Source organism: Myripristis murdjan, chromosome 24 (genome assembly GCF_902150065.1).
Source record: "Myripristis murdjan chromosome 24, fMyrMur1.1, whole genome shotgun sequence".
Lineage (NCBI taxonomy): Eukaryota > Metazoa > Chordata > Actinopteri > Holocentriformes > Holocentridae > Myripristis > Myripristis murdjan.
The window spans coordinates 29,812,931-29,840,760 of record NC_044003.1 but is presented as its reverse complement, the minus strand read 5'-3'; the positions used below and the strand labels follow the sequence as shown (position 1 = coordinate 29,840,760).

Sequence of the window (27,830 nt, the reverse complement as noted above, 5' to 3'; positions counted from 1 at the left end):
ACTCTAAACTGCCGGCATCTGTCTCATTCACTCTCTCGTTTTCACTAAGCCAGCAACTGTTGCATGACCTAAAAAAATGAAATGCACCACTCAGTTCAATTCCTGCCACCATTTTTAGCGCAGTAGCCTCTTTTCACAGTAATGTAATTTTGTTGTTATGTGGAAATTTCAGTCATTCTCCTGATGTGAGTTGGGCTGTAAGTGACATGAAAATTGCTGCTTGTGTGTTGCTTCAGTGCTGCACAGGGTGCCCAACACTTTACCAGCACTTCTGTGAAATTGTTTTGGGAAATTGTTTCGGCAGCTGAGAGGTTGTAGAGAACAGTCAGGGAAACCCGCAGAAAAACAGCACAAACACACAAGTTGGTGGATGTGTGGTTCGACTGAGGTCTTAAATACAGTAATGCTTCACTAAAATGCATTAAAGTGACTTACCAAAATTTCAAGTTTTTGCAAATATTCAGAATTCAACTCTTTGATACCTGCAAAATTATATATTTAACAGAGAGATCACTGATGATAAATTGATGTCAGATTTCTCACGTTAACCCTGTGAAACCTGAGCAAATTCACTTGTTTTGCTTCACAAATGGAAAAACAGGATCATGAACAACTTAGCAAGGCATGATCTGAATATTAGCAAGTAAAATATCAGCAGAATATCAGAGAATGATCGGAAATTACCAAAAAATAGTTAAAAACAAAACAACTATCATACAATTCCCAATAAAGTACCAGAAAAGTAATACCCTATTACCAAAAAATAGCAAAAAATAGTTAAAAAAAAAAAAACAAAAAAAAAAAAACAAGAAACAAGACTAATATTTATAATTATTTTGTAATAATTATTCCAAAAAAAAAAGAAAAATAACAAGAAATAAAGAGAATTTTATTAAGAGGGTGACATAAAATCTTTCAAAATAAAGGCGTGCCATCAGTCTAGTGGTTTCTAGAGGGTTTAAACAGCTGAGACAATGAGGTATAGTGTCCCATTTTTTAAATATAAAACAACAGTAGCACATAAGAGTTGAACATACTGTAATTAAATCTTACTACCAAATATTATAGTCACTGGATATTAGCTAAACAAATTGACGCATGAATAACAGTATGCGTTTTGTGGTTTGATGGCTGCTCATCAACTGTTTTACAGCTGCAGGTATCAACTTATAAGTATTTTACAATGGATATCTATAATATATTTTTTAATTTCTACTTTTTAGTAGTAATACATTAGCAACATACCCCTCAATAGAAGTAATGTATTGTTGCCTTAATATAATCCAGGACACTCACCGAGTTGGTTCCCAGGATCTGGAGGTTGGGCTTGTCTGACTCCAGCAGCTTGCGCACCATCTTCAGGAAGCTCTCCACAAACAGGTTGATGCTCTGGCAGTGGCAGGCCATCAGCAGCTGGTCCAGAGCCTCCATGGCTATACACACATACCTGAGCAGGAAAGAGTGAGGGAAAGATGGAGCTCAGTTACACCTGGTATTAAATGCTGTCTGTATATAGATATATTTGGATAAAGAGCAGTGCTCATTAAAGTGACATGTAAATGCATGCATGTATTTTTAAGAATGTTATCTGTGGGAGGGGGGGGGTCCAGCTCAATGGCAGGACACTAACAGTTAGCATTTGGAGCATCCAGCCAGTATCCAGCACTAAGTAACAATGACAGGAAGACAGCATCACTACTGTCCCACATAAAAGCTGGGGGTGAAGTGACATAATATCATATGAACAATAGCTTTAAGAATTTCATATTATCTTTAATACTTTAAATTTTAATAAAAGCAAAATATGCTTGTCAAAATGTCTAAATGTATACCTTGTCACCCAATAGTTTCTCAGATTCAGATCACACTGCCAGTGAAATAATCTAAATCTCTGTGCAGGGAAAGGACTTTGAGCAGACAGCGGTCACAACTTATAATAATCTGCTAGATGACCTTCATTTTAGCAAATCTCTGTTACCTTTGCGTGAGCATATTTGATTGAACTAAGCTGACATATGGCTTAGAATATAAAATTCAGAGAAGTATGAGTGATGTGTACATGCAGTATTTGTCAAGACAGTGACTTCAGATTTGAAAAGACAGACCCCTTCCTGGAGTCTGCACTGTTAGGCAGGCAACTGGTGATGCTCACCCATATCTGTGTCGAGCCACGTCCCTTGACAATCTCTCCGACAGGTAGGCTCCGATACGGTCCAGCTTCTCTGGAGCTGACAGGGCATAGAACGTCAGCTTCTCCATGTTGGCCTTCACCAGCCCATCCTGGGAGGGGGATGGAGGGAGGGAGACACAGAGCAAGGGAGAGAAAGGACAGAATTCCAGGGTCTCATTCACATTTTCTTCTGACTACTGAGCTATTGCAACAGCTTAAGCTATAAACTCAAAGTGTGGCAGCATCACTGATTTTCATCTCTCCTTTCCCCCTTGACCCACTTCGCTCTCCAGCTCTCCGGTCTGGTCAGGAAGAGGAAAGAGCTTAAAAAACATCCAATGGGTCCACAGAGATCCCATTTACATTCAGACTGAGCCAAACCAGGGAGTCAGCAGAACACTCAAGTGATGAGGAGAGAGTGGAAGTTGAGTAAACAAGACAGATACACACTTGAAACAGAGCAAAATGTGTGGATTTTATGACTCAATAACACTATGTTGGGTAGCGTGACGGGTAGCATCTGTAGTAAGCTAGCTGTATCCTGCAGTGTGTAGCTCTGCAAGGTTACAGATAGGTTGTACCGACAAAGATTAATTTAATAAATCTAGTAAAACTAGCTTTAAAATAAGTAAATCCAGATTTAAAATCAAACAGAGCACTGTTGCACAATTTAAAACTAATCCTGGTCCAAGTGTAGTTTTAAATTTTCTTGTATCTTCTGGTTGTTTTCTTGTAATTTGTTACAAATTATTTATTAAAAATTATTAACAAATTATTATTTAGGGATATTTAGGGAGCTTATTTAGGGATCATTTCTTGTTAATATGCTAATCGCCTTTTTCCCAAGTTTTTGAAAGAAAACAGGTGAATTTGCTAAAATTTCAAAGTCTTAAGTTTAAGTTTAAAGTCAACACCAGACCATAGTTTAAATTGGAGTTTTGCTGCAACAGGGTTAAATTGAACCCCAAACTTTGGAGTAAAAACTAACCTGAGATTTATAGAGAGGTTTTAATTTGACTCTTCTTCATTTTAAACCCAGTTTTACAGTTTGGTGCAACAGACTTAAATGGTAAAATATGATTTAATCTGGTTTAAAAGGATGAATCCTTGTTGGTGCAACCCAGCCTAAGTGGCTCTATAAAGAATAACTTTTGATATACAGGCAAACATATTAGTCATCCACAGAGTTAAGACTGACAGGAAAAATCCTTGACATGCACTTAAGCGTCTTCTTCCTGCCTCTGGGGTTTGTCATTTGAAACAATCTTTTACTTTACCAATGATTAAATCACACTGTAATTTGAACTGCCCACTAAATTTATTGCTTTTGTCAAAGCTAGGAATATGTTTTTGGTATTAGTATCTAGATGTGATGAAACATGCTCACTTTTACATCAAGATCAGCTGTGACTCACTACTTTGGAATGAATTTCACCATATGCACAATGCTTGTTACCTAACTTTTATATGTGCTAGTGAGTATGTAAAGATAATTGACACACACATGTATACAGTATGCACACATACACACACACACATACACACATAGACAGTGAAACACTTTTCGTCCATGTGTGAATGTTATCAGAGGGTTCCATTATTCCCCAGATGACAGGATTACATTAGTTACAGTTTATGTGGCAGCAGTTTAGAGCCTAAATTAGAAACCATTTTTGGGAGTACAATGTGCAGGTGGCTGCGTACACAAAAACACAGATGCACAAAAAGCATGTACACACACACACAGAAGCACACACAAAGACGCAAAACTCTACACAGTGACATCGTGAGGAAATGAGTCAGAGTCCAGTGTCTTGTAACGCTGGCGACAGATCAGACAGATAAAGTCGACTATTGTCGCACCAGAGAGGCATTAATGATGGGATATCTCGGAAACAAACCACCTCCCTCTGCTCCATAAACAAACTGTCTATGACTCATCCATACACAGTTTCCAGTTGATAATTGCAAACTTCTCCTCTCAGCTCCACTCCACTCCTCCTCACTTGTAGACACAATGACACGGCCCCAAGTTGAGGTGGCGGCTACTTTTTATCAGAGATCACTAAAGGCTTTAGCAAGCTCAAGACAATTTCCATAAATGTTCACACAGATGAAAAAGGGGATAACTGTCTGAGGAGAATGGACCCTTTCTCTCTAAAGTCAAAAGAAAAGACAAGTGTGAGGTGAGCTTCTCACCTCCGGGTCTTCTGGGAAGATGTTGTCCACCAGCCTCTTGTAGCGAGGCCTCAGGGCCCCGCAACAACCACACACCCCTGTGGAAGAAAAGAGATGGGGAAAGAAAGAGAGAGGGAGACATGATTAATTAATTAGATATGCATGGTATGACTGACGACTGTAGAAAAATATAAAGTATGAAGGTTGCAGGTAGCCTTCAGGCCAGTGACTAACAAAATGCATCACCCCTCCAAATTTCATCATTATTTGACTGTAGTAGTCCAGGCCAGTCAAAGCAACATTTTGACCTTTAAACATAGCATCGCCATCAGGGCCATCAGGGTATCAGGTCTGAAACACCACAGCACTGTGTCAAAATGTATCATTCCTCCAAATTTCATCAAAATTGGACCCATCATGGTTACCATTTTGACATTAAGACATACTCAATGATTTACACACATTAGCTATGCTCACAGAAAGTTATATTAGAATGATTCCAAACAGACAAAGTGGCATAATTGGCTCAAACTGTGTCAAATTCACCTGGTAGAGCGTGTACCACATGTGAAAGCTAAGTCCTTAACACAGTGGCCTAGGTTCAAGAAAAAAAAGCCATGAAACTGATGTCTCTAATTAGATCTTGTTAACATATTGTTTGTGCACTACACAGCATGAACAAAATTAACATGTTAACAGCACGCTAATGATGTGCAAACGTCTTGTCAACACAGTGTTGATCAAAGTGCTGGCTTCACAAGTGTTTGACCTGTTTGGCCTTCCTTACACGTGAATGCTGTGCGCCAAAACATAACTGGGTAAGAATGGCTTTGAAACTGGGAATCAGTGGTTAAAGATGTACAGTAGGAATCTGAATGTGTCATCTTAGCCAAATTTTGTAATTTTCCAGAATTCTACTAATATTTCCAGAACATATGATCAGTTTTCAAATTTTCCAGGTGTATTCCATGACTGGGAAAGTAGTTCATAACTTTTTTGCACAGGAACTCTGTGGATCAGTGGTCTGTGAGGTATCATGTTTGAGTTAAAAATTTTGACTTTTAACTTTAGCACCCTCGAAAAAAAGGCCAATCGGTCCAAGTTTAACATCATAACACACTACCAAAATCTAACAACTTTTGCAAAAATGGAACAAGGCACATGACAGTAATGTTCTTTCAAAGTTAGAAATTTTCCCTTTTAAGTACAACTTCCTTACTGGGCCACCCAATGAAACTCTTTGGATGCCAGACCACAGTGCTGATATGCATCGTCCCTTTAAGCTTCGTCAAAATTGAACTAATGGTGGTCGAAATTTTGAAATTATTTTTTTTTTTGTACTTAAAAACACCCTAAGCCTTAGGGCAGAATAATTATGGCGAAAAAAAATCATGATTATTTTGGTTATATTTAACAATTTCTCAATGATTTCAGGAACTAATGCTTTTACTGTACTATTTTTTAAAAAGTGATGCTTGTTAATAGTGGCTCTCCTTGACCTATACATAGAATTGAACTGAAAAACAAAAACTTTTCAAGTCGAAGAATAAATCAGTTAGGGGTGCGAAAACCAACATATTTCTGTCAACCAGGCACTCTCTTTTCACTTTCAAAGAGGGTAGAGACATAAATGACGTAACATAACTTTTTATTTGGCTGACATGATGTCTGCTCTGTGAAGTTTCTCTGCAGCTGAAATGAAATGGCCAGAGCATGTTTGGGTGATGGATACAGCGCCCTCTATTGCCAGGGAGGTAAAATGGGAGCCCTTGATTTGATACACATCACCAGAGAGAGTCTGATAAAGCCAGAGCAACAAACAGAATGAGTCATAAAAATCATTTTGTGGTATTCAGGGGAAGTCATAATATGTAAAATGTATTATTAAAAAAAAAAAAACAAAACACTTAATCGTGCAACCCTATACATGTGAAACCAAAATACAGGAAGCATTTGCAAATATGCATTTTTTTGGTCAACCACCATGCAGAAACACTTAGCCACACCTTAGATAAAGACCACTGATATCAGTATCAGACATGGCAGCATCAAGCAGAAAGGGCTGTGAGATTAAAAACATGAGGACATATTCATCATCACGGGGGTGTTGGGAGACAGAAACTTGGCACCTGCTAAGGACTGAACAGCGTGTTCCTGCACTGGTGGACGCTCTGACAATGAATTGTTTTATTTCCCCACACAAAACTGGGCTGAGAAAAAGGTGATTCTGTGCAGACATTTGAAGGAGGCAAGATACGGATAGAATGAGGTCACAAGACATTCACAGTACACACAAAAATGCCACTCAGAAGAGAATGCGCACACGCACACGCACGCACACACACACACACACACACACACACACACACACACACACACACACACACACAAACACACACACTGCGATGTATGTGCAATGCAAAACAAAACAAGCCTTGAGAGAGCCTTGAGGACAGCAGTGTAACACACAGCGCTTTGTCTGACTTTGCAGTGAGGAGAGAGCTGGCAAGGCTGCCAGTAAGAGCTGGAATCTGATTGGTCGAGGGAATTCAGCAGTGATGACTCATAAAGGGGGCTCTGGGAGAACAGGAAAACTGGAAGAGGGGATAACCTCCTAAAACAACCCTAAGACGAATTGCTCAACCTCTGTCAGAGCTCTTTGAAACCACTGTCTTGCCTACATGAATATCAGAAAAACATGGAAGTCATAAAAAATATCAAAAGAAAAGTAGTTTAATAAGGGTATGTTTGCATTACACACTTCAAATGTACATGAAGAAGGAAACAGAAATAAAAAAAAAAAAATCACACAAGCTGCAAAGAAAGTACTTTTTTCCTTCCTTCTCTCCTTCTTGCTGTCATTCCCTTCCTTCCCTCTATTGTCAAGACAAAATATACAGTTTATCATTGACTCAGTGTTTGGTGTTACACTAAGAGGGAGCCTGTCTCCCTCACTACCCCTGTGGTGTCTTATCAGTGACCTTCACCCAAGAGGAAGGCAAGCAGGATGTCCTCTAGAAGCCTTTGAGCTCAGTAAAAGCCATTTTTACCATCTGTCTATCCAAGTGAAGCAGTGGCCTTAGTGTGAATTTGGGGTCAGGCCTCTCCGGGCTCTAAAAGGCCGTCTTGTTTCAAGGCCACTGCCTGCTCTGTCAAAAAAGTTCTGCTAAACTCCACAGCAGGAGCTCTGCTAGTGCTCCGGCTTATCTCTGAGAGCTCGGAGTCTATTCATAGCTCCGCTTCTCTCCTCCATCACTTCAAACACTAATGAGGCCTCTGTTCCCATACTTCTTCCTCTCCTCACTGTTTTGGCCCGGGGACTGGGTGTTGGAGTTACCCAGGATGAATTAGCGACAATGCAGCAGGTCCCAGGTGCAGACAAAAAAAGGGGAAGGATGAAGAGAGAGTGACACAGACGCAAAGAGAGAGAGAGAGAGAGAGAGAGAGAGAGAGAGAGAGAGAGAGAGACAGACAGAGGTGAAGTGCGACAGGGAGATGGGCTGGGTTGTGTTCTGTTGAATGAGTCACAGATTAGTGTGACATATTCTCTGTCCAGTCAAAATCTGTCCTGTCTGCTCTGTCAGGAGTGACAAAAGAGGGAGAAGACATGGGAGGGAAGTGAAGACAACATGGAGAGAGCTTTTAAATGTCTAATGTCACTCCTTATGTTCAGTTAAAAGCTTGTGCCTTATTTGGGTTGTTATTAAAAATGTCAAGTTTATTATTTTTAAGCTAATTTGAGGAAATTCTCACTCTTAAGACATTCCAGAAATGTTCTGTCATTTCTCTTTATCATTTAATCTTCTGAAACCCCTCTTAACTAAATTCACTTTATTTCTTCTTTGTTTTATAGTAATATTCTTGTTTTTTATGTAATTATTTTTTTAAATAGTTATGTATATTTGTCAAGTATTTTTTCCAGTAATGTTTCACTGATTTTCTGTTATTAATTTATTAATACACTATTATTAATATTTTTTTCTGCTAATTTTGTGCTAGCTTATTATTTATTTGGATTTTTTTAAAACATATTTTATGGTAATTTTTTTGGCAACTTTGTATTAATTTCCTTCTAACTGTAAGGTCATTTCTTGATCATTTATTCATCAATTTTTCCATGTTGGTGAAAGATCAGAAATATCTTTTTTGATCATTTTTTGGCAATTTTCTTGTAACATGTTTTGCTTTTTTTCTTTAAATGCTTTATTATTGGTTGTGTTTTGCTAATTGACTTTTCTCCATGTTTTTGAAAGAAAACAAGCAAATTTACTCAGGTTTCAAAGGGTTAATAAAAACTCTGGTTAGACCAACTGTAACTTAGAAAACTGCAGTAAACAGTCTTTATTGGTGGGATAGCAGACTGTATAGTAGTGATGCAGTACTGTTCATTAACTGACGATTGGCTGGAATTTTTTACTCCTTTATTGAATTTTTATGAGTCTCTCATCCACCCCCATAAAATTCTTTGCTTGATAAATAATAGAAAACAGAGAACTATCCAGAAGTTGCTAAGCCTAGGCTCCTCAACTCAGTGGGTGAAATAACTTACAGATGTCATTTGATGCTCCTGAGGTGCACTGCAATCATTTGCATTTCACCAACTTCAGGGGTAAAGTAACTAAATAAGTGACCTATAAGATGCACAGCCAGTTCCATCTGCTTCTTATCTTTTGAGGCCAGCTGCTAGACCAGTTAATACAGATTTTGTCCACACATCTTAACAGTTCTACGATACAAACTAAATGACCTGCTTAGTCTGCAGTCTTCACCTCTACAAGTTCATTTACCTCGAAGCCGTTACTGGCACTGCACTCCATGAAACCACACAAAACGCAGCTATTCAGGTGTTCTGTTGACAATCCAAAGTAAAACATACATGTTAAGTAGAGCTGTTCCAGGGCACTACTGCTACTTTTCATGTTAAACTGCTTTTTAAACAAAACTTTGAGATGTAGACCACAGTCAATGTGAAGAATAGTCTTTCATGATTCCAGAACAGTCTTTACTTTGGTAAGTCAATTAACTATCTTAAAGCCAGCCGCTGAAGTGCAGGCAGTGAGAGTTTTGTCCATGGCATTTTACATTGTCCCTGACAGGGTGTTAGTGGAGTTAGGCTAACAAGGACAGCCACAGACACTAACGCCCTGGAGCAAAGCGATGTGTCAAGGTGGTTTGAGGTACCACTTGATGCTTTTGGTGAGTCTTCTAACACTGAAAATAGCTGCATCACGTGAAAGCATGCACTTCAAACTGTATTGCAATAGCATAATAGCATTTGTGCTTTGGATATGGACCTAACTGCCTCATCGATCCCAAGACAATACTGCGTTCTTTTCAACTTTCTGGAATCCAAGGAAACCCCCAGACTGGTTAAAAAAAAAACAAACAAAAAAAAAAACAATCATCTGTCTGCATGTACAAGGTAGTGTTGTTTTGTGTTTTGTGGTGTTGGGCTCGTGTGTTAGCAGGTAAGGAAGGACAATGAGGTGGGCGGACGAGAATGTGGATAACAGCGGTGTAAAGCACAACATAGCAGGTGGTCTCACGACATCCACCCACTCTGCATGGCAAGTTAACAAGACAGTTAGGGGATGGACACTATGTTCATTCTTGCTCCCACACACATTCGCACATACAGATGACACAGGCTGGGGAGAGCAAACTGGATGGACAGTGGGTCAACAGGGTAAGTACAGGGGGAGCAGAAGACACAGGGAGGGAGAGACAAGGATGATACCAGTAGGAAACATGTCCCTCTTTCACCATGGTGAGGAGAAAATTGCATTACCCACAAGAACAAGCTGTGCTCTGCCAATTACCTTCATGGTAATTAGAGACCCACTGAGACCTCTGGTGACTTTTGGCCTCTGTGACATCTTCTACCTGTTTGTTTGACTGGATCCTATGTGACATGCAAAAAGGTGGGTGTGTGTCTACACATGTAAAGGGGGCCCACTCCAATGCCCCCCATCCCCCACCTCCACTCCGAAAAATCACCGCACCGAGCAGCGAGCCAATCAAAAAGCTATTTTTAGCCCTGTGACAACTGGTCGGTGCATTAACAGATTACATTCTCCATTTCCCCCAGGATGTCAGCTTAAAGTTTCCACTTTAGGGTGAGAGAGACAGACAAATAGAGAGGGAGAGGGAGATGGAGAAGGAACAGGGGAAAGAATGGTGAAGGAAAGAGAAAAGAGGGGCACAGACAGCAATGCCGCTGTCAAAGACATGTTTGAGCATGAGACTACAAAACACACACACGATGAAAGTGTTAATTGGACTCCTGCCATCATGAAGCAGGACTGGACAATGACACACCACAGAAAAGCTTTCCACTTGACCACAAGATGAGGGTGAATCACTATCTAACACCAAGGGAATATGGTACACAAACAAACATGCACACACACAAACACATTAGTTTAACCCTATCATGGCTCGCCACCCCAAATAGGACTCACTGCTTATAAAATATGAAAGCATGAAGCAGCCAGTCTTAATGATCCCCAATGAACCAAACAAAAAGCATGGGACCAGTAATTAGGAAGGCCTCATACACTGAAATGTCTCCAATTAACAACTCCCTATGCAAAGACATAGCACACACAAACACACACTGCTCATTTTCTGCTAATTATGCATGCTTTCCCATGTCTAAGTGAGCTTGTTGTAGTATTGTGTGTGTTCCCCTGTCCTTGAGACCAGCAATTGAGACACCTGAGAAAAAAAAAATAGCCCAGTTTTGCGTTACACACAGACAAACACAGTAGGAGTGTCACAAGTAGCCCAGTACATCTTGCAGTGTCATATCTGCACCTGCTGTCCCAAAGCCGCTTGGTTGCTCCCGCTGTCACGTGGCGGACAAGTGTGAGTAAATATAGTCCTGATGCCCCGCAAGGAGAACATTAAACACACCCTGGGATCTGTGTGTGTGTGTATGCAATAGCGTTATAAATACAAACTTCTTCACCTGGGTTTGTGAACAGCTTGGCTGGCAAACTAGGCTTATTAAGTTGGCTAAACTTGACATACGCAATCGCATACATTATACACACACATATAGTGCAAAATACATTATTCTTCTCATGATGGTTAAAAGGTCTTATGTCCTTCAGGGGCATTATTACATAAGTAAAGGGGGGGGGCACATCCTGCTATTTTTACATCAGAAAAGGAGTGGGACAAGAACATCATTATATTGTAAATTCATGCACTCAAAGGCAAGTGCTAGAAAGATAGGAGGCTAGAAATGGAACTGCAAAGTGTAATCAAGCAATGAAAAAAGTAAGGCTGATTAAATAGCCTCCTGACATGCATGCATGTCAACGAGCTCGTGAGTTTTGAGACAGCTGGATGGAGCTGCAGCTAAGAAGAAGCTAAGAGAAGAGCAACGATGAGCACATCAGAGGAGATGCTGATTGAGCCATTAGGGCTCCTGGCACAGAGACATGAGCTCCTGTCACTATGGCATGCAAGGAATAATCACCTACAAATACATTACAGCATACATAACCAAACATTCACATGTAATGGTCTCTCTTCGTCATCATTGGCTCTACCTCCTATGCAGTCTAAGAGGCTCCTTAGGGTCCTGCGAGAACAAGCAACCTCCTCACAATGAGTTTCCATTTGACTGATTCCAATTAACCAAAGTGGTGCCAAAAGGGCTTTAACTGACAGATGAGGTCTATTGAAGTATTTTGGTGAAACAGGAAGAACTAGACAACAACCCACAAATTGATCAGACAGTGACCAGAGGGTTATAGCAAGCTGGTCACCGACTGCACGAGCCATTGCTTATTTTACCTTCCCACTGGGCTGTGCGATTCAGTTCAGTGGGAAAACAAAGACGGTTTGGATCTTCTGCTATATATGCAGAAACTTCTAACTGTAATAACATAAAATTTAAAAAAATGATTAAAGGCTGTTCAGTCAATTCTGGGATCAGCATTGGCAAGTCAGAAAAACAATCACCTAATGTCTTCGAAATTTGTAGTATATTTTAAAATGACGCTGATGCTATTAATACAAAACTTATTCTTTATGATTAATATTTTATTTATGTGCTTCTATATGTGTTTTATTTATGATGTTTACATTTTAAAATCACATTTTCGCAGTGTATGCCTCCCAACAAACCTTGCTTAAAGAATGTAAAAAAAAAAAAAAATCTAGGACTGGCTGTGCTCCTCTCTCTCACTCATGCACAGACACGTGCAAACACACTTTCAGAGGAACAAAAACATATCCACAATCATAGCTATATGTGCACCATGCCACGTTCAAAGCAAACATCCGATCCAGCGTGGGTGGGAGAGAACATGTCTGATATGATGCGACCAGCACGCTGATATACAGACCCACCTGCCAGCAAATCCTCATAACACGAGGCCGATTCAACACGCCATGAATCACAGTCACACAGACACCAAGAATGGAGTGTGAAGGGCTCAAGATGCACTGTACAATCCAGACAAACTGAGCTCAATCTTCCAGTGCGCAGCAACTGTGTGTTATTTCATCAGGCTACCACGAATAACCACAGTCATTTTTTTTTCCATCAATAGCTTGCAAACTCATGGCAGGCTAAGCTGACTGCACGATTAATTAGGGCTAATCAATGCATCAGATATCAACATGAGCCAGCAATATCAAGAGCTTTGTTGAGGCTTTTTATCAAAAGGGGACAAAGTTTGGAGCATAGGAAAGCAATTTAGACTGGCGTCCTTTAAAAATAGTGACTGACTGATTGGAACTTATCTTTGTTTTCTCCTAAACAAAAATATACACGTGATAGATACACCACACAGCATAAAAAAACATACAAAAAATATAATCGTGCAAATGGGCAGGCAGCAGCAACCTCCATTATAGTAATGATGCAGAAAAAGATATGCACAAAATGCCGTCACAAATTTCAATTTTGAATAGCTTATGTACCCTGTTTGCAATTTTCCAGGTAAGGTAAATTATTTTTAAGACTTAAAATGCCGCACTGAAGAGCCATGAACACCACCAAGTAAGAAATCAGCAGAGCTTACACTGAATCCCATGTACACAAACACCACAACAGCTAGCACAGTAAATCAGCCACTTGATATGCTACAAGTACACAATACACAATTTCCACAACAACCCCATACAAGCAAACTATATGTGTGAGCAAAAAGTATTGGATCAAATAAGCCTTTGCTATTACCAAAATAAACATCTTCAAAGTGGTTCTTCGTGGTAAATTTGGAATTTGCCAGACCAATATCCTCGCAAGAGTCCAGTTTCCATAATGTGATTTCATGAGATGTTACAGTCTGGTGAGAGGTGCAGTCTGCCACCAGGGAAATACGAGGACAAGCAATTTGGAGAATGTAGGAAAACTGGCTGAGCACTGAATGCCTCACATTGCATACACGCATGGAAAGACAACATACCCCCATACAGTTACAAATGCTTGTTGTTCTTACCGTACATCGATTGTGATGATGAAGTCTCTCTCTATAGATGCCTGCAGCCTTGTTAATGCAGGTTCAGATGCTCACACAGACACGCACGCTGCTTACTCTGGGATGAATGCCTGCACGTGTGCTAAAAGCTAAAAGGCACATAAATGCACGCGGTGATTGGTGCAGAGCCTGGCTGGCTTGATGCAATGAATTACATACACGCTCCCTGACATGCGCTCACACATGCACACACACATACATATATACATTCACACACACACACACACACACACACACACACAGAGACACGCGCAAGGGGGGCTGAAAGGCAACGTCAGAGAGAAGCATGCCGTGATGACCTTGGATTTTCCCTTTTGCCTTCTGCAACAGTGCTCCTTCTCAAGCGGACAGCGCGGATTTCACACACAAATGCACAGACACACATGCACACCTCGCTCCAATCATTTTTTCACAGCCTCCGAGAAAGAGAGAGAGAGAGGAGAGAGAGAGATGTGCACTACGGGGTAGAGAGGGAGAAGACCTCCCACCCACGCAATCTCCTCTCCCTCTCCCCGCCCCCTGCCAGCATCACTCTTTCCCTCTTGTCCATCATTAATCTTTCCTTGCCTCTTGTTTTACTTCCTTGCAGTGTCTCCATGCTTATGGCATTTCCTTTATATTGCCCTCAGTTTTAAAGCCCAGTCATCAAATGTCTCCCTTCCTCCTTCATGTTATCATTCCTAATAAATAGCATACTGCCAATACTACAACTTTCTATAGGAAAAAAAACCTCAAGATACAATACACACCACAAGAAATGGGTCACAATACAATTTGTATAATTGTAATACTATGTAAACAGAGCTTGAAATACAAACTTCAACAAAAGAGCTGGACAGCCTAACAAACATAGAGCACAGAACATATTACATGATAAATCCAGCAACAAACTGGCCAACAACAATTTAACTCAAAATTCATATTCCATTAAATACACAATTAGCACAGCACATTTAATGAACTAAAATTTAGATATCGTAACATCATACAATGACAAAAGTATATAATTCATATTAAAGAGGTATTCTCTAACCTCTTCACCATTATTTTTCAGCATTGTGAAAAATATTGCAGTATTGAGCTGTATCAATTATTTGTCCCAGCTAGCTAATACAAATACTTGTTCGGCATCCACTGACATGAAAATGTGGAGTCTCATATTAATATTTAACACTGTTCCACACACAGTAATTGCCTGACATTTTATGGCTGGGAAACATGCCTACAAAGGATATGGAACGTCAAACAAAAATATGGAAAGCAAATATAATTCAGCCTTCAATGTTCTGTGTGCAAAATTATGTCTGATATAACTGAATTAGTGCTGTTAGTTATAGTTGCGAGGACAGTATCTAACAAAAAATAATGACTGTACTAGTTAATGGAATGTTTCACTATGAGCACATACAGAGAAATAAAACATCATCAGTAATAAGTAAAGAATCATCATCTTTGCACAAAATAGAATTTAAAATATCTATTAGCCTTGTGTTAAGCGCCGCCAATTGTTATGCTGCCTTAAAGCAGACTGGCACATGACCAAGCTTGCCATAGATGCAAATACATCAGGTTTACACATCGACAGACGTACAAGCAGACGGACAGGCGGGGGGACAGACAGGGGCAATCACATACCCCCTACCAGACGTTTCCCCTCCTTGGTAGACATAATGACTAAGAATAAAAAATAGGCTGTGGAGCTGGCAAATCAACCATGCCTCCAAACGTGACAGTTTGAGTGAGAAGAGGAGCAGTGTCTTCACTACTTGACAGTGAGCTGTCACTGGCATGCCTCTGTGAACTGAAATATACACAACCAGTCACCTGCTGCGGTTCAGGGCTACTCATGAAAGCGGGCTATAAAATCTAGGGCAAAGCCTGTTCAACTAGAGTAGGCTTTAACTGAATTCAGACTAAATGATCAATTCATCTACAAAATGCCTAAAATTTTATTGTCAGAAAATTTCTCATGGTATCTATATCTACATATACAAAAAACTAGAAAATTGCCAAAGAAACTGTGGATATTTAACAGGTTTGACTTGTGATCTGTTGACTCGTGAACTGTGGAGTGTTTACCCCGCTGGTGGTTTGTGTTCAGCCAAGTGGCTTTTGTTGTGATGTGGCTGCAGGTCTGGGAGGTTTTAGGGTAGACAGGCCAGGAGCTTGCCAGTGGGAGGGCCCACTTTACATTCCCTGCATTCCAACTGCAACGAGATGCATCGTATCCTCAACTGCTCGGTGAAAGGTCAGAGGTCAGAGGAACATCCTCATCCTGTGCCATTCTGCAGGCATGCCAGCCTCAGTGGAAATCCACCTGCAGATGGCTGTGACGTAGAGAGGGTGGTTTCTCTTGACAGATTACAGATGTTTTGTCAACATGAATGCATTAAAAAGTAATACCAGCAAAGCACGTGCTTCTGTGTATGTGGGGCGCACAGGATAATGCCTATTTTTATTTTTTGTAGTTTCTACTGCAGTTGCACTGTTCTGCACACTTACAGACTGCCTGCCTATGAATTTTATTCATTTCACTTTTGGAACCTAAAGGCACATGTACCTTTGTGGGCTTGCGCTGCATTTTTCAGTAGGCAGACGTCAGTTAGCCTTAATGTAATCAGTGAACGGCTGAAGACCAGCCAGCTCATATCTTGTTCCTTTTATTATCTCAGGTGGATGAATGTTACCAAGGCACATAAATACTTTGTTGCTAAACTAGATTAACTGTTACATGTACAGTTACACATTGAAACAACAGAAACTGAATAAGATGGATGGATCATTCAAAGTTTGTAAGTTTGTTACCGATCATGTTTCGCTTGCTAGCTTGATATTTTAAACAGGGATGAGCTGCCAGTGCATCATTTACAGTAACACCGGTCAATTAATGTTGGGAATCCAATGTAATGTTTGCCTGATTCTCCAAGACACACAGCATGTGTGTGACATTTAAGGATATTTTTGTGTAGTTTATTTTGTTTTTATTGTGTTGGTTTTTCTCAGTGATTAACTAATAACTGTTAATATCTGAACATTCAGAGCAGTGCAGCTGACTAGTAGTTGAAATGGATACGTGCATAATTTCTGTGTGAAAAATGATGAGCCGATTTCTTTATTACTGTGATAACAATTGTGCATGTGACCTCTGTACAAGTATCTAACATTTAATTAGCCTTAGTAGCTTTACTGAATAATTACCTATTTTGCTATTTACTGTAAATCTAGTTGCCTTTTGATAATTGTACTGTATATTGTCTTTATTATTATTGTTTTATTGTCACTATGATTATTCTTTGAGAAACTGTAAGGAGTTGGCAGTTAACCTTAATGTCTGTTCACACTTCCTGTCTGGCTCAACTGATCAAGTCGGTGCCTCCGTTTACTCGTTATAAATCACAAAATGATGATTATCTGTTGCTGATTTTATAACACTCACCACAGCGCAAACTAACCTTCACCATAACTAACCAGCTGTCATAGTAGTATGGTGTCTGAACTGCATGTGACTCATTGCTTTGATAGTTTGAATATTGCAAGGCAGCAATGCTCCTGAGGGAAATTGCTTGAGAATCACACTAATTGATCACTCTGTAATCTGTAATTAAGCAGAAGCTGATGCCTCATCATTTAGGCCTTTTCATCTGGGAAGACATAAACACTTGCCAAGCACAAACCAGAATTCCTGTTCCTGGCATGAAGGTTCTTTACCAAAGAAACCTTCATGCACACACACACACACACACACACACACACACATAGGTCACCCTCAAAGAATTTATGACATTGCAAAAACTTTATTACACATCATTGGTCAAACCTAAGTACTATTGTTTGCAGATAATGCATGTCCATGTGCATCAAGTCCTTTTTTAATCAGATCATTAGAAACATCTATGCTACTGCATTAGGGGACGATATCAGGCTAGGTCTTCTAATTACCTACAATCACCCGACTTTCATTTAATCAGCAGGGAAAACTGATTAGATTACTTCAGGACAGGTTTAACTGAATTAAAAATCTGGTCAATTGTTCTGTAAGTGGAACTAAAAGAATTATTAAAAACTGAAAAAGACTGTTGGTCTTGAGGCTGCAGCCTGCTACCCTGCATCCTGCACCTGCACCTGCACTTTTGGGCTTGGGGCTGGTTTAGTTGTACTAATCCACTGATCCCAAGAAGTGAAATATATCTGTCCGCTTGCCCCCTTCTCAGGTGTTAAAGTGTACATTTAGTTACAGAGCACATCCTGGGAGCTGGTAGGCATTTAGTGTCTTGCTCAAGGACACTTCAGCACTAGGGGTGGGTAAAAATATCGATATGGCGATATATTTGCAATATTATTCAACCTGTTGTATAATGACAAATAAACTTCCTTGTATCCTTGTATCCTTGTATATCGCGTTACTTTGCCGCCCAATATGATATTGACTTTTCAACTCCAAATATCGATATTTTATTAGAATAATGATTCATGTTTAAGGGCTCTCAAGTCTCGAGCATTGGGCGTGAGACACGCATTTCAACCCGTTCACACGCCACACCTTGTATTTCTCACGCAGAGATATTACCAGGATAATGCCCACCAAGTTGCGCCGCTATTTTTTTTATAACAGTGGAACAGGTATAGGGCCCTATAATTTCTGCAATCACGGAATCGCGGACGGAATTGCGGAAATCTGGGTGGCACAACCCCTCCAGTCCCCTCCAGTTATTTTTCAATCTATGTTATCACAGGCATTCTACTGCTCATTCATTGGTAGTTGAATTGTTAGGTCTGTCAATGTAATTGTTAAATAAATAAATAAAGTGTTATTTGTTACCTCAATTCATTTAAGGTAATTTCTATTTCATTTGTGTGCATTTTAGTCATTAACATTTTAGTCATTAACATTAAAAACACACTCTTTTTTGGTAGTAAAATAAGAGTAAAAGGTAAAAAACGGAATTTGGGAAAAAATTAAATAGATTTTATAGGGCCCTACAGGTAGAGGAATCAAGTGAGTTCCGGGTAGAATTCAGAAGGCCCTGCCATGCACCAGCTAATCAAATAAAGAGAATATTCCAATGATACATTGATTCACGCACTCGTCAATTGACAAATTGATGCTCTGATCAATATCATTTGATGTACATATACAGAAACTCTATTTGAATCGCAATATCGTGATACGTATCATATCGTGACCCAAGTATCGCGATACGTATCGTATCGTGAGGTTCTTGCGAATACTCACCCCTATTCAACACTGACTGTGTTAATATGCACATAAGAAACCAGATTATTGTGAGTAACCAGGTTAAACCACAAAATCCAATTACCTAAAAACCCCAGTTATGACTTACAATGGAAGTAAGAATAGCATATAGTTTTTTTTTCCATCATAATGCTGACATAAGAACATAATGTTTAAGTGGTTAACAGTCATATTTTTACTCTCCCAAGTATTGTACAGTGTGAATTTATTGTGTCACTTCCCTTTTCCACTGTCTTTTCCTGCACATGTAAGAAGCCATTCAGAAATGTGAGGTTTACATGGTCCAGTAATCTAGTTTTTCCAAAAGAAATATGGCTGTGTTAACTGGGTTTCTCTTAATCCTTTAACCTGATTATGGAAACCCAGTTTCTCGTTTACATGGCAGTTTAAATATCAGCTAACTGTGGTACAAGGGGAGTAACCCGATCACTATAGTGCATGTAAACATACTGCATTTTTTCCAGTTTAAAAGAGCAATCTCAAATGACCCACTGATCAGTGCTGTGGTGAAAATCTTGTTTCTAAAGTCATCTCTTTAGGAGTCCAGACACGTAGCCCTGCTTTCTGGCTGACGATATGCTGTTTGCCATGAAATTAACTTAACTTGGGGCTAAAGGTCACAAAACTTGCTAAACCCATAAATGATCACGTAAAGCTTGGAATTCACAATGCAAAAAAAAATCCTAAATCATAAAATCAAGATTTTGACTATGTGTAACTTTATAACAGACACTGATCCCCAATCCACTCATCTACACAACATGCACCAGTGACATGATCATGCCTTCAAAAATTCCAGTTGGGTAGTAGTCGTAGTTGGTGAAAATTGTGAAAATTTGAGGAAAAAAAATCTGCTTCTTATTTTTTCCCATACTGTTAAGCCCAAGGTATTGTACAAAACATGTGCAGACATTTGTTTTTATGCTGATGGAGACATACAGATCACCTAGTAAAACAATATTCACCGACGCAGATGGACATACTGTATAATGGGCAATAAACTTAACACATCACTCAAGTGTATAATGAGCATCTGGTCAATCTGCACTGAGGCAGCATGGTATCAAATTCTCACTTATTACTTATTTATTTATTTATTTATTTTAAGATTATTTTGTGGCATTTTGTGCTTCATTTTACAGTCACAGTAGAGACAGACAGGAAAGGCAGGGGGAGAGAGGGGATGACATGCAGCAAAAGACCTGAGGTCGGATTCGAACCCCGGCCGCTGCGACTGGGACTAAGCCCCGGCACATGGAACACGCTCTTTACCAGTCAGCCTCCAGTGCGCCCCCTTATTTATTTTTTTTAATTAATCCATAAGGATCATCAAAATTTCATCAGTTAGTAAAGCAGAAATGCGTGTACTCCTCAGTTTAAAGAGCTTGTGCTCTCAATACCTTCCAGCAGGGCAAAGGGAAACTCAAACACTCAAACCTTTTAGAGAGAATATTCACACTGCAATGAGATCTGCCTCCCATCTGAGTTTCCAATTCCCTATGCCCTGACACATGAGCATATTTTGATATTATGCTATGTAATTTTAACTGGTGAGAGCTAGTCAGCAAAAATGAAAAATTCAAGTACTCTGATGCTACATTCATGCTGTATCTGGTTTCACTCAAAAAAAAGGTCACTAGAACTATACCAAATCACACCAAAAAGTATGAAACTGTTCAATCATGGATATTTAGATATGTAAAACTAAACTGTGAGTGTTAGTGTTAAAATAGCAGGTTTTAGAGGTACACAGCTCATCAGCCAGTGTTCCTTTTGATGTCAGCTATTAGCCTGCTCAAGCTCTCAAGTATCCTCAACAAGCTTTGAAAAAGGCTAAATCCATTTCACAGGGAACAGGGCAGTTCTGAACAAAACAAACTCTTCCCGCTGACCGTGGTTGAGCTGTAAAACCCAATTTGCAGCTAAATATATTTTTGTCTGACATAATGGATAACCAGGGGAGAAAATAAAAACTTCTGATAAAAATGCTGGTCCTAATACTCAGGAACAAAAAGGGGGAGAGAGGAGGGTAACAGAGGAGGTGTTGGTGGCACTTACCCTTGCCAACACGATGGTCCAGAAGGTTACGGCAGTCCAGTGTCAGCCTCCGAGAGGCAGGGACATCAGGAGCAGGCAGGGGCATGACAGGCAAGCAAACACACAACAGCCCACACACACAAGCCCTCTCATACACACAGAAAACCTCCTGTGCAAAGTCAGACACACTCACAGACACGTGGGTCTATGAAACTGAAAATCTGTAAGTTTTGCCTAAACTAAAATCTATCTAGCTTGATCAGCATATATGAAACATGAGCACCTTGCCTTTAAACAATTCAAGCAAGCGCAACTTTACCAATTCTTAACAAATTGCCCTCAGTAAATCACTATGCACACACGAAAGCGCACTTGTCCTTCGCCAAGTCTGTCCAGAAAAGCTACGTTAAACTTCCATGGAAAGTTTCACACAAGCACAAACCCACAAAGTCCCTGCTGACGAACAGCTGCCTGTGTTCCCGTCTTGAAGATCCCAAGTCAGCTAACTCAGGCTGGCTGACCGTATTAACGGAGAGATTAGCGATTAGTCTTGCAGCAGCTCTGCTCTCTCTGCATCCTTCTCTCTCTCTCTCTCTCTCTCATTAATAAACATCTCACTAACACAATGGAACTCACTATCCACCCTCCGTCTCTCCCAGAGAGACGGAGGGTGGATAGACATTGCAAGGGTGAAGAGAGGGAAAGAAGGAGAGAGAGAAAGGAGGAGAGAAGGGAACTGACTGACAACTATTCAGCCACTTGGTTGGAGGTTTAAGGAGTTCAGCCATCCACAGATACAGACAAGCATATGGATAGTGGTTTCTGTGCACTTTCACCTAATATACACTTGGCTGCACAAATGCACAGGCACATGTACACACATACAAACAGAGAACTCACACAGGCAAACTGTGGCACTGTGGCATAACATGCTCCCTTCCTCAGTCAGTCTCTCTCTGGTATCAGTTCCTTCTGGATTTTGATTAGGTATCTCAGGCACTTTCTGCTAATTGCAGCGTTTTTTATTGATCTGCACAATATTCAACTGTGAAGGCATGAAATATCTCCAACAGGCAGTGTTAGAACAGGTGTGCAGGACTTCAGATTTGTAACTCAGCAAAAGATTACCATGACCCACCTGTCATTTTCGATGCTCGTCACAGGGCGGCGTTGCTCAACAAGGTTCAGAGAGGTTGGGCGGTGGAGGGCTCCTCAGCCCCAAACTGCGACTCCTCCCGGGGCTTGAAAATTCAGGAAAACCGCTGGATTGTTTTTGGCCTGTGGAAAATCGAATGCATCCAAGTTAGCTGTGCTACCCAAAAAGGATGAATGGACGATGTGTGAACGTAACAAAATGCCCGCAATCCCCTTTGCTACCCTTTTAAAGTGACCACATGAGAAACGTTTTGTCAACCGTAATATTTTGACTCTCTTTCAGAAAATTCCAAGTGATTATGCTACAGATCAAGATGTCAGTTAATTTACTTAGCGATGCTAACGTTGCAGCTAAATTTGTCTAATTCTGAGAGCCGAATTGTGCTGGGTCTTCAACCACATTACTCACACACGCTTGTACTATCCAACAATGAACTGAACGAAGTTAATTAGGACTGGTAACTCACCAAGCACTTAGCAAGTATTTATCTATGCTAACACGGCTACCGTCAACTGAATTAACTGGTTAGCTACGCTAGCTAACGTTAGCTGGAGAGTACACACAACCAGAGACTTTTAATTTGACCCTTTCCCATAGAAACAGCCACGGTGTCAACAAACATGACTTACCATGTAGTGAACGGAATTAAAATCCGAGAAATGTGTGGCATACGGGCAGTTTACTACTTTGAGGAAAGTTTGAGGAGATGCCGAGACAGTTAACAGTAGCGTTTAGCAGTCACCTAGCTTGATTCTAGCTCCAGGATTCAAGCTTTCAAGCTGCCAATGAAGAGTGACTTTCTTAATGTGTCAACACATAGCAGCCAGAGGTACAGCACAGCAGCACATCAGGTCAGCAGCTGGAACACACCCTACTCTATGATATACTGTATATAATGTACTCTGAGTGCAATACGCTCTGAAATAAAAACAGTATGACAGATACATATATAGATCTAGAGAGAGAGAGTATATATATATATATATATATATATACGTGTGTGTGTGTGTGTGTGTGTGTGTGTGTGTGTGGATATATAGATATAGATGCAAAAAGAAGAAAGAAGTCCTGTGGGTGGTGGTTTCTGAGGTGAAGGGGGTGTCCCTGTCTCTGGCTTGAAAAGTTACAAAACCATCCTTATGTCTCTGCACACTTGGGATAGTAATACAGCTAACTGACAGATATGTTTCAATAATACTTTGCTGTTTGAGAAATGGTAATTGAAGCATTGTTTAAACTATGCGTCAATTATCATTTGATCCTAATATAGATAGATAGATAGACAGATATAGATACACTATATTACCAAAAGTATTCGCTCACCCATTCAAATGATCAGAATCAGGTGTCCTAATCACTTGGCCTGGCCACAGGTGTATAAAATAAAGCACTCAGGCATGCAGACTGTGAAACAAGACATTTGTGAAAGAATGGGCCGCTCTCAGGAGCTCAGTGAATTCCAGCGTGGAACTGTCATAGGATGCCACCTGTGCAACAAATTCAGTCGTGAAATTTCCTCGCTCCTAAATATTCCACAGTCAACTGTCAGCTCTATTATAACAAAATGGAAGCGTTTGGGAACAACAGCAACTCAGCCACGAAGTGGTAGGCCACGTAAAGTGACGGAGAGGGGTCAGCGGATGCTGAAGCGCATAGTGCAAAGAGGTCGCTGACTTTCTGCACAGTCAATTGCTACAGAGCTACAAACTTCATGTGACCTTCAGATTAGCCCAAGTACAGTACGCAGAGAGCTTCATGGAATGGGTTTCCATGGCCGAGCAGCTGCAGCCAAGCCACACATCACCAAGTGCAATGCAAAGCGTCGGATGCAATGGTGTAAAGCACGCCGCCACTGGCCTCTAGAGCAGTGGAGACGCGTTCTCTGGAGTGATGAATCACGCTTTTCCATCTGGCAATCTGATGGACGAGTCTGGGTTTGGAGGTTGCCAGGAGAACGGTACATTTCAGACTGCATTGTGCCGACTGTGAAATTTGGTGGAGGAGGAATTATGGTGTGGGGTTGTTTTTCAGGAGCTGGGCTTGGCCCCTTAGTTCCAGTGAAAGGAACTTTGAATGCTTCAGGATACCAAAACATTTTGGACAATTCCATGCTCCCAACCTTGTGGGAACAGTTTGGAGCGGGCCCCTTCCTCTTCCAACATGACTGTGCACCAGTGCACAAAGCAAGGTCCATAAAGACATGGATGACAGAGTCTGGTGTGGATGAACTTGACTGGCCTGCACAGAGTCCTGACCTGAACCCGATAGAACACCTTTGGGATGAATTAGAGCGGAGACTGAGAGCCAGGCCTTCTCGACCAACATCAGTGTGTGACCTCACCAATGCGCTTTTGGAAGAATGGTCAAAAATTCCTATAAACACTCTCCTCAACCTTGTGGACAGTCTTCCCAGAAGAGTTGAAGCTGTAATAGCTGCAAAAGGTGGACCGACATCATATTGAACTCTATGGGTTAGGAATGGGATGGCACTTCAGTTCATAGTATGAGTAAAGGCAGGTGAGCGAATACTTTTGGTAATATAGTGTATATTGATAGAATAAGTGCTTTTTTCTTCTTCTCCTGCCAGCAACAATAATGAAGCAGCAACGACTGAATTGTCCATAACTGTCCAGTCTGCACTTTCCTTGCAGTAGTAAATTTCCTGAGAATAAAAGCTTGAATTGCCTCCATGTCATTAATGTGTTAGCCCATGTAGTGAGGCTGTGGAGGACAACTTTACTATGATTGGTAGATGTCATGACACATCATGTCACCTTTTTGAGGTCTAAGCTGGGTGACCCTACCTTGCATGCTTAGCCACCCACTGCCCTAGAGTCTCTTAAACCCACTAAGCCACCAGACCACTGAGTCTATTATGTTCCAGTATTTTTGTCCTCCTAAGGCATGTGTTGCTGTCATCTGTCTCTCTCTTGGACCCCAAGTAGATGGCTGTGTGGACTGATGTGACTTAGACAAGTTACTGAGCTAATGATGGTGGAGTCGTCATGGTTAATAGAAAGAACTTTAGCAGGTTGTTGTTACTGCACAAGAAATACTTGTGAATTATTATCTTCCCAAACAAAGTGGGACAATTATGTCAATGGTTGTGTTTTTTTTTTTGTTTTGTTTTGTTCTGGTTTTTTTTAGTGACTGGAGTATAAACTGGCATATTTCATGTCCTATTTCAGATACTGTTATGAAAATGTATGCAACTATTTAAAATTATTTAAAGAAAAAAAAAACTTTGGTGAAATCAGGCATCGAAGTCGGGAGTGCCATCAGATTTTTTATCACTGTATTTTACTGCATGAGTTAAAAAGTCCTTTTCAGCACTTTTCTGAAATGTGTCTTTAAAAGCAAACAGAGGTATGGTGTGTGAGGCATTGTTGTTTGATGTTTTGCAGATGTTCCAGACGGAGTTGCATGGAGGAGTGTGTCAGTGTCTGAGCAAAATCTCAACACTGACTTCCTCCTTTCCCTTTGGCCCCAGCTCAACTGCAAGCTGCTTCACTTGCACGTGCAAACGCTTGCCTGCAAAAAGCTGGTATGTGTTCACGGTCCAGGTGGAGCCTTTCATCATACACAAATGCATACATAGCAACTTGTAATGAATGCCAAGAGGTAAATATAGATCTTTACTGCTGCCATAAGTGTTCACAAGCAAATAGGCCATAGGATTTAGTTTGGTGCTAGTTTGGCTTGAGTCCCTGTGGGAATCAGCTGATTAATGGCCGTGTTTAGTCTTAATACTGTTTAGCTTCTGGGGTTTTTGTCCATATGAGACTTGTTCTTCTCTCAGGTAGAGAAGCACTTCAAAGAGAGCTGTCGTGATGAAATAACAGATTGAATGTGTACACACACACACACACACACTCTCTCTCTCTAAATGGAATATTAAATGAATGCTTTATCCTGGGCTAACTCAGGATTTGTGCATCATCTTCAGTTCTTGAAATGCTTGAAATGTTCACTAAAGATAAATCATGCCAACATTCTGTAGTCACTCACTCGTTGTTTTTAGGATGCCGCCAAACCCTCACCTGCACATCTAATTAAACACGTTCAAAGGTGCTTTAGGCCCATGCTTGGCAGCTCTCAGAGCGCTAATATAAGGTGGTAGCAGTTACAGTGGGACTAATTGCCTTAGAGTTTGCCACTAATTTTAGACATACAGTAATCAGCAGGAATAGCCAGGGCTACTCACAGTTACGGTGGGACAGATGGAGACTCATTAGATCAGTCTTAGGGGCTTTGTATGTTGCCGTTTCACAATTAGCAAACTCAGACTCTGAGGCTTTAACCAGCTTACAACCACAAGGACCACAGCCCTGCTGATGCTATCAGCCCAACAAATACTCATCACCATCTGAACCCAAGTCTGATTCAGCGCATCTGCTGTTCCCACTGATTTTTACCACCGCCAAAAGAGTTGGACAGGGGTTATGTTTTCGCCCCATTCCATCTGTTTGTCTGTTTGGATGTTAACAGGATATCTCAAAAAGTTATGAACAGATTTGCATGAAACTTGGTGGAAAGGCTGGAAAGAACTGACTCATTTTTCGCACTGATCAGCCAAAGTGGGGCGTAACCTGCAAAAATGAAAACTAAACTTCACACTGACTCACCAAATGAGGGTTGTGGGGACAGGTGTGATTAGCTTTTAGTGAATATCCAACATGTAGAAATAGCATATGTTGACAATTGCTTAGTGTTGGCAGAGGTGTGTGCTCTACTGAGTGTTTGTTTCTTGTTCTCCTCGGGTTTGTCTCTGTCCAAGTCATTATAAACGCTCCGCTCCAGGGTGTAGTCCTCCATTTTTTTTTATCCATTCTCTTCATATGACCCGTTCTTGCTCTTAGCCTTTGGAAATTGTGTTTATATGGTGCACTTCATCACACTTGCCCTAGGTATAGTGTGAAACATCTATCAATCAGCTCTGTGTACCAAGGCAAATTTTCAAGGACACATTTAAACGGTGCATTTTAGAGGATCACAGCCATAAAGTTCGCCTCGGGGGTGAAGTTCTCTCAACAAAGACACTTTCACTGGCCTTGCCTCCTTTTACTGTTTTTACTGCAACTGAGTGGGCGCTGCCTCATCTCACTTTCACAGTCAGATCGGGTGTCGCGGGTCTCTGAAATGCATAAATCAATATTTAGTGTTAAGCGAGGTTTCTACCGATACACAGCCTACGTGCAATATTGTGAAAGCAAAATATCACGTTTTTGAATGTGGTGCCCAAAATGGAGTCAGATGTGTGTAAATACACACGGTTACATGAATAAACCAGGAGCCCAGAGGCAATAAAGAGGCAAAATATCACTTCCAGCATCAATAAATGCATATTTTTCATGTTAGCCTTCATCACATGAAATAGCAGGTAAACACAGGTGTTATTAATGAAATTAATGAAGGTATCATTCCCTTTAGTGTAGCATAATCTTTCTGGTGAGCCCTCATGAACAACAGCAGGACCCTGGCTCTGTTAGACCTAAATGGACCATAACCTTAATGTCAAAATGGCTGCTGTAAACA

General features: G+C 40.6%; 1 protein-coding gene across 3 annotated transcripts in view; it reads right to left on the bottom strand.

Moving 5' to 3' along the window:
- The window catches only part of LOC115355829 (protein EFR3 homolog B), a 47,575-nt gene extending 24,431 nt beyond the window's left edge, over positions 1 to 23,144 (bottom strand). Inside the window, exons 1-5 of one of the 3 annotated variants that reach the window (XM_030046733.1) lie at positions 22,925 to 23,144; positions 22,278 to 22,417; positions 4,370 to 4,446; positions 2,153 to 2,280; positions 1,297 to 1,447 (exon numbers count right to left, since the gene is read on the bottom strand). In XM_030046733.1, coding sequence (XP_029902593.1) covers positions 1,297 to 1,447; positions 2,153 to 2,280; positions 4,370 to 4,446; positions 22,278 to 22,284 — 363 coding nt within the window. In that variant the 5' untranslated portion in view covers positions 22,285 to 22,417; positions 22,925 to 23,144. Of the gene's footprint in view, positions 1 to 1,296; positions 1,448 to 2,152; positions 2,281 to 4,369; positions 4,447 to 13,547; positions 13,637 to 21,160; positions 21,678 to 22,277; positions 22,418 to 22,924 lie in introns of those variants that run through there. The other 2 variants (XM_030046732.1, XM_030046734.1) reach the window with 2 other exon arrangements.
- Between the last annotated feature and the right edge of the window lie 4,686 nt (positions 23,145 to 27,830).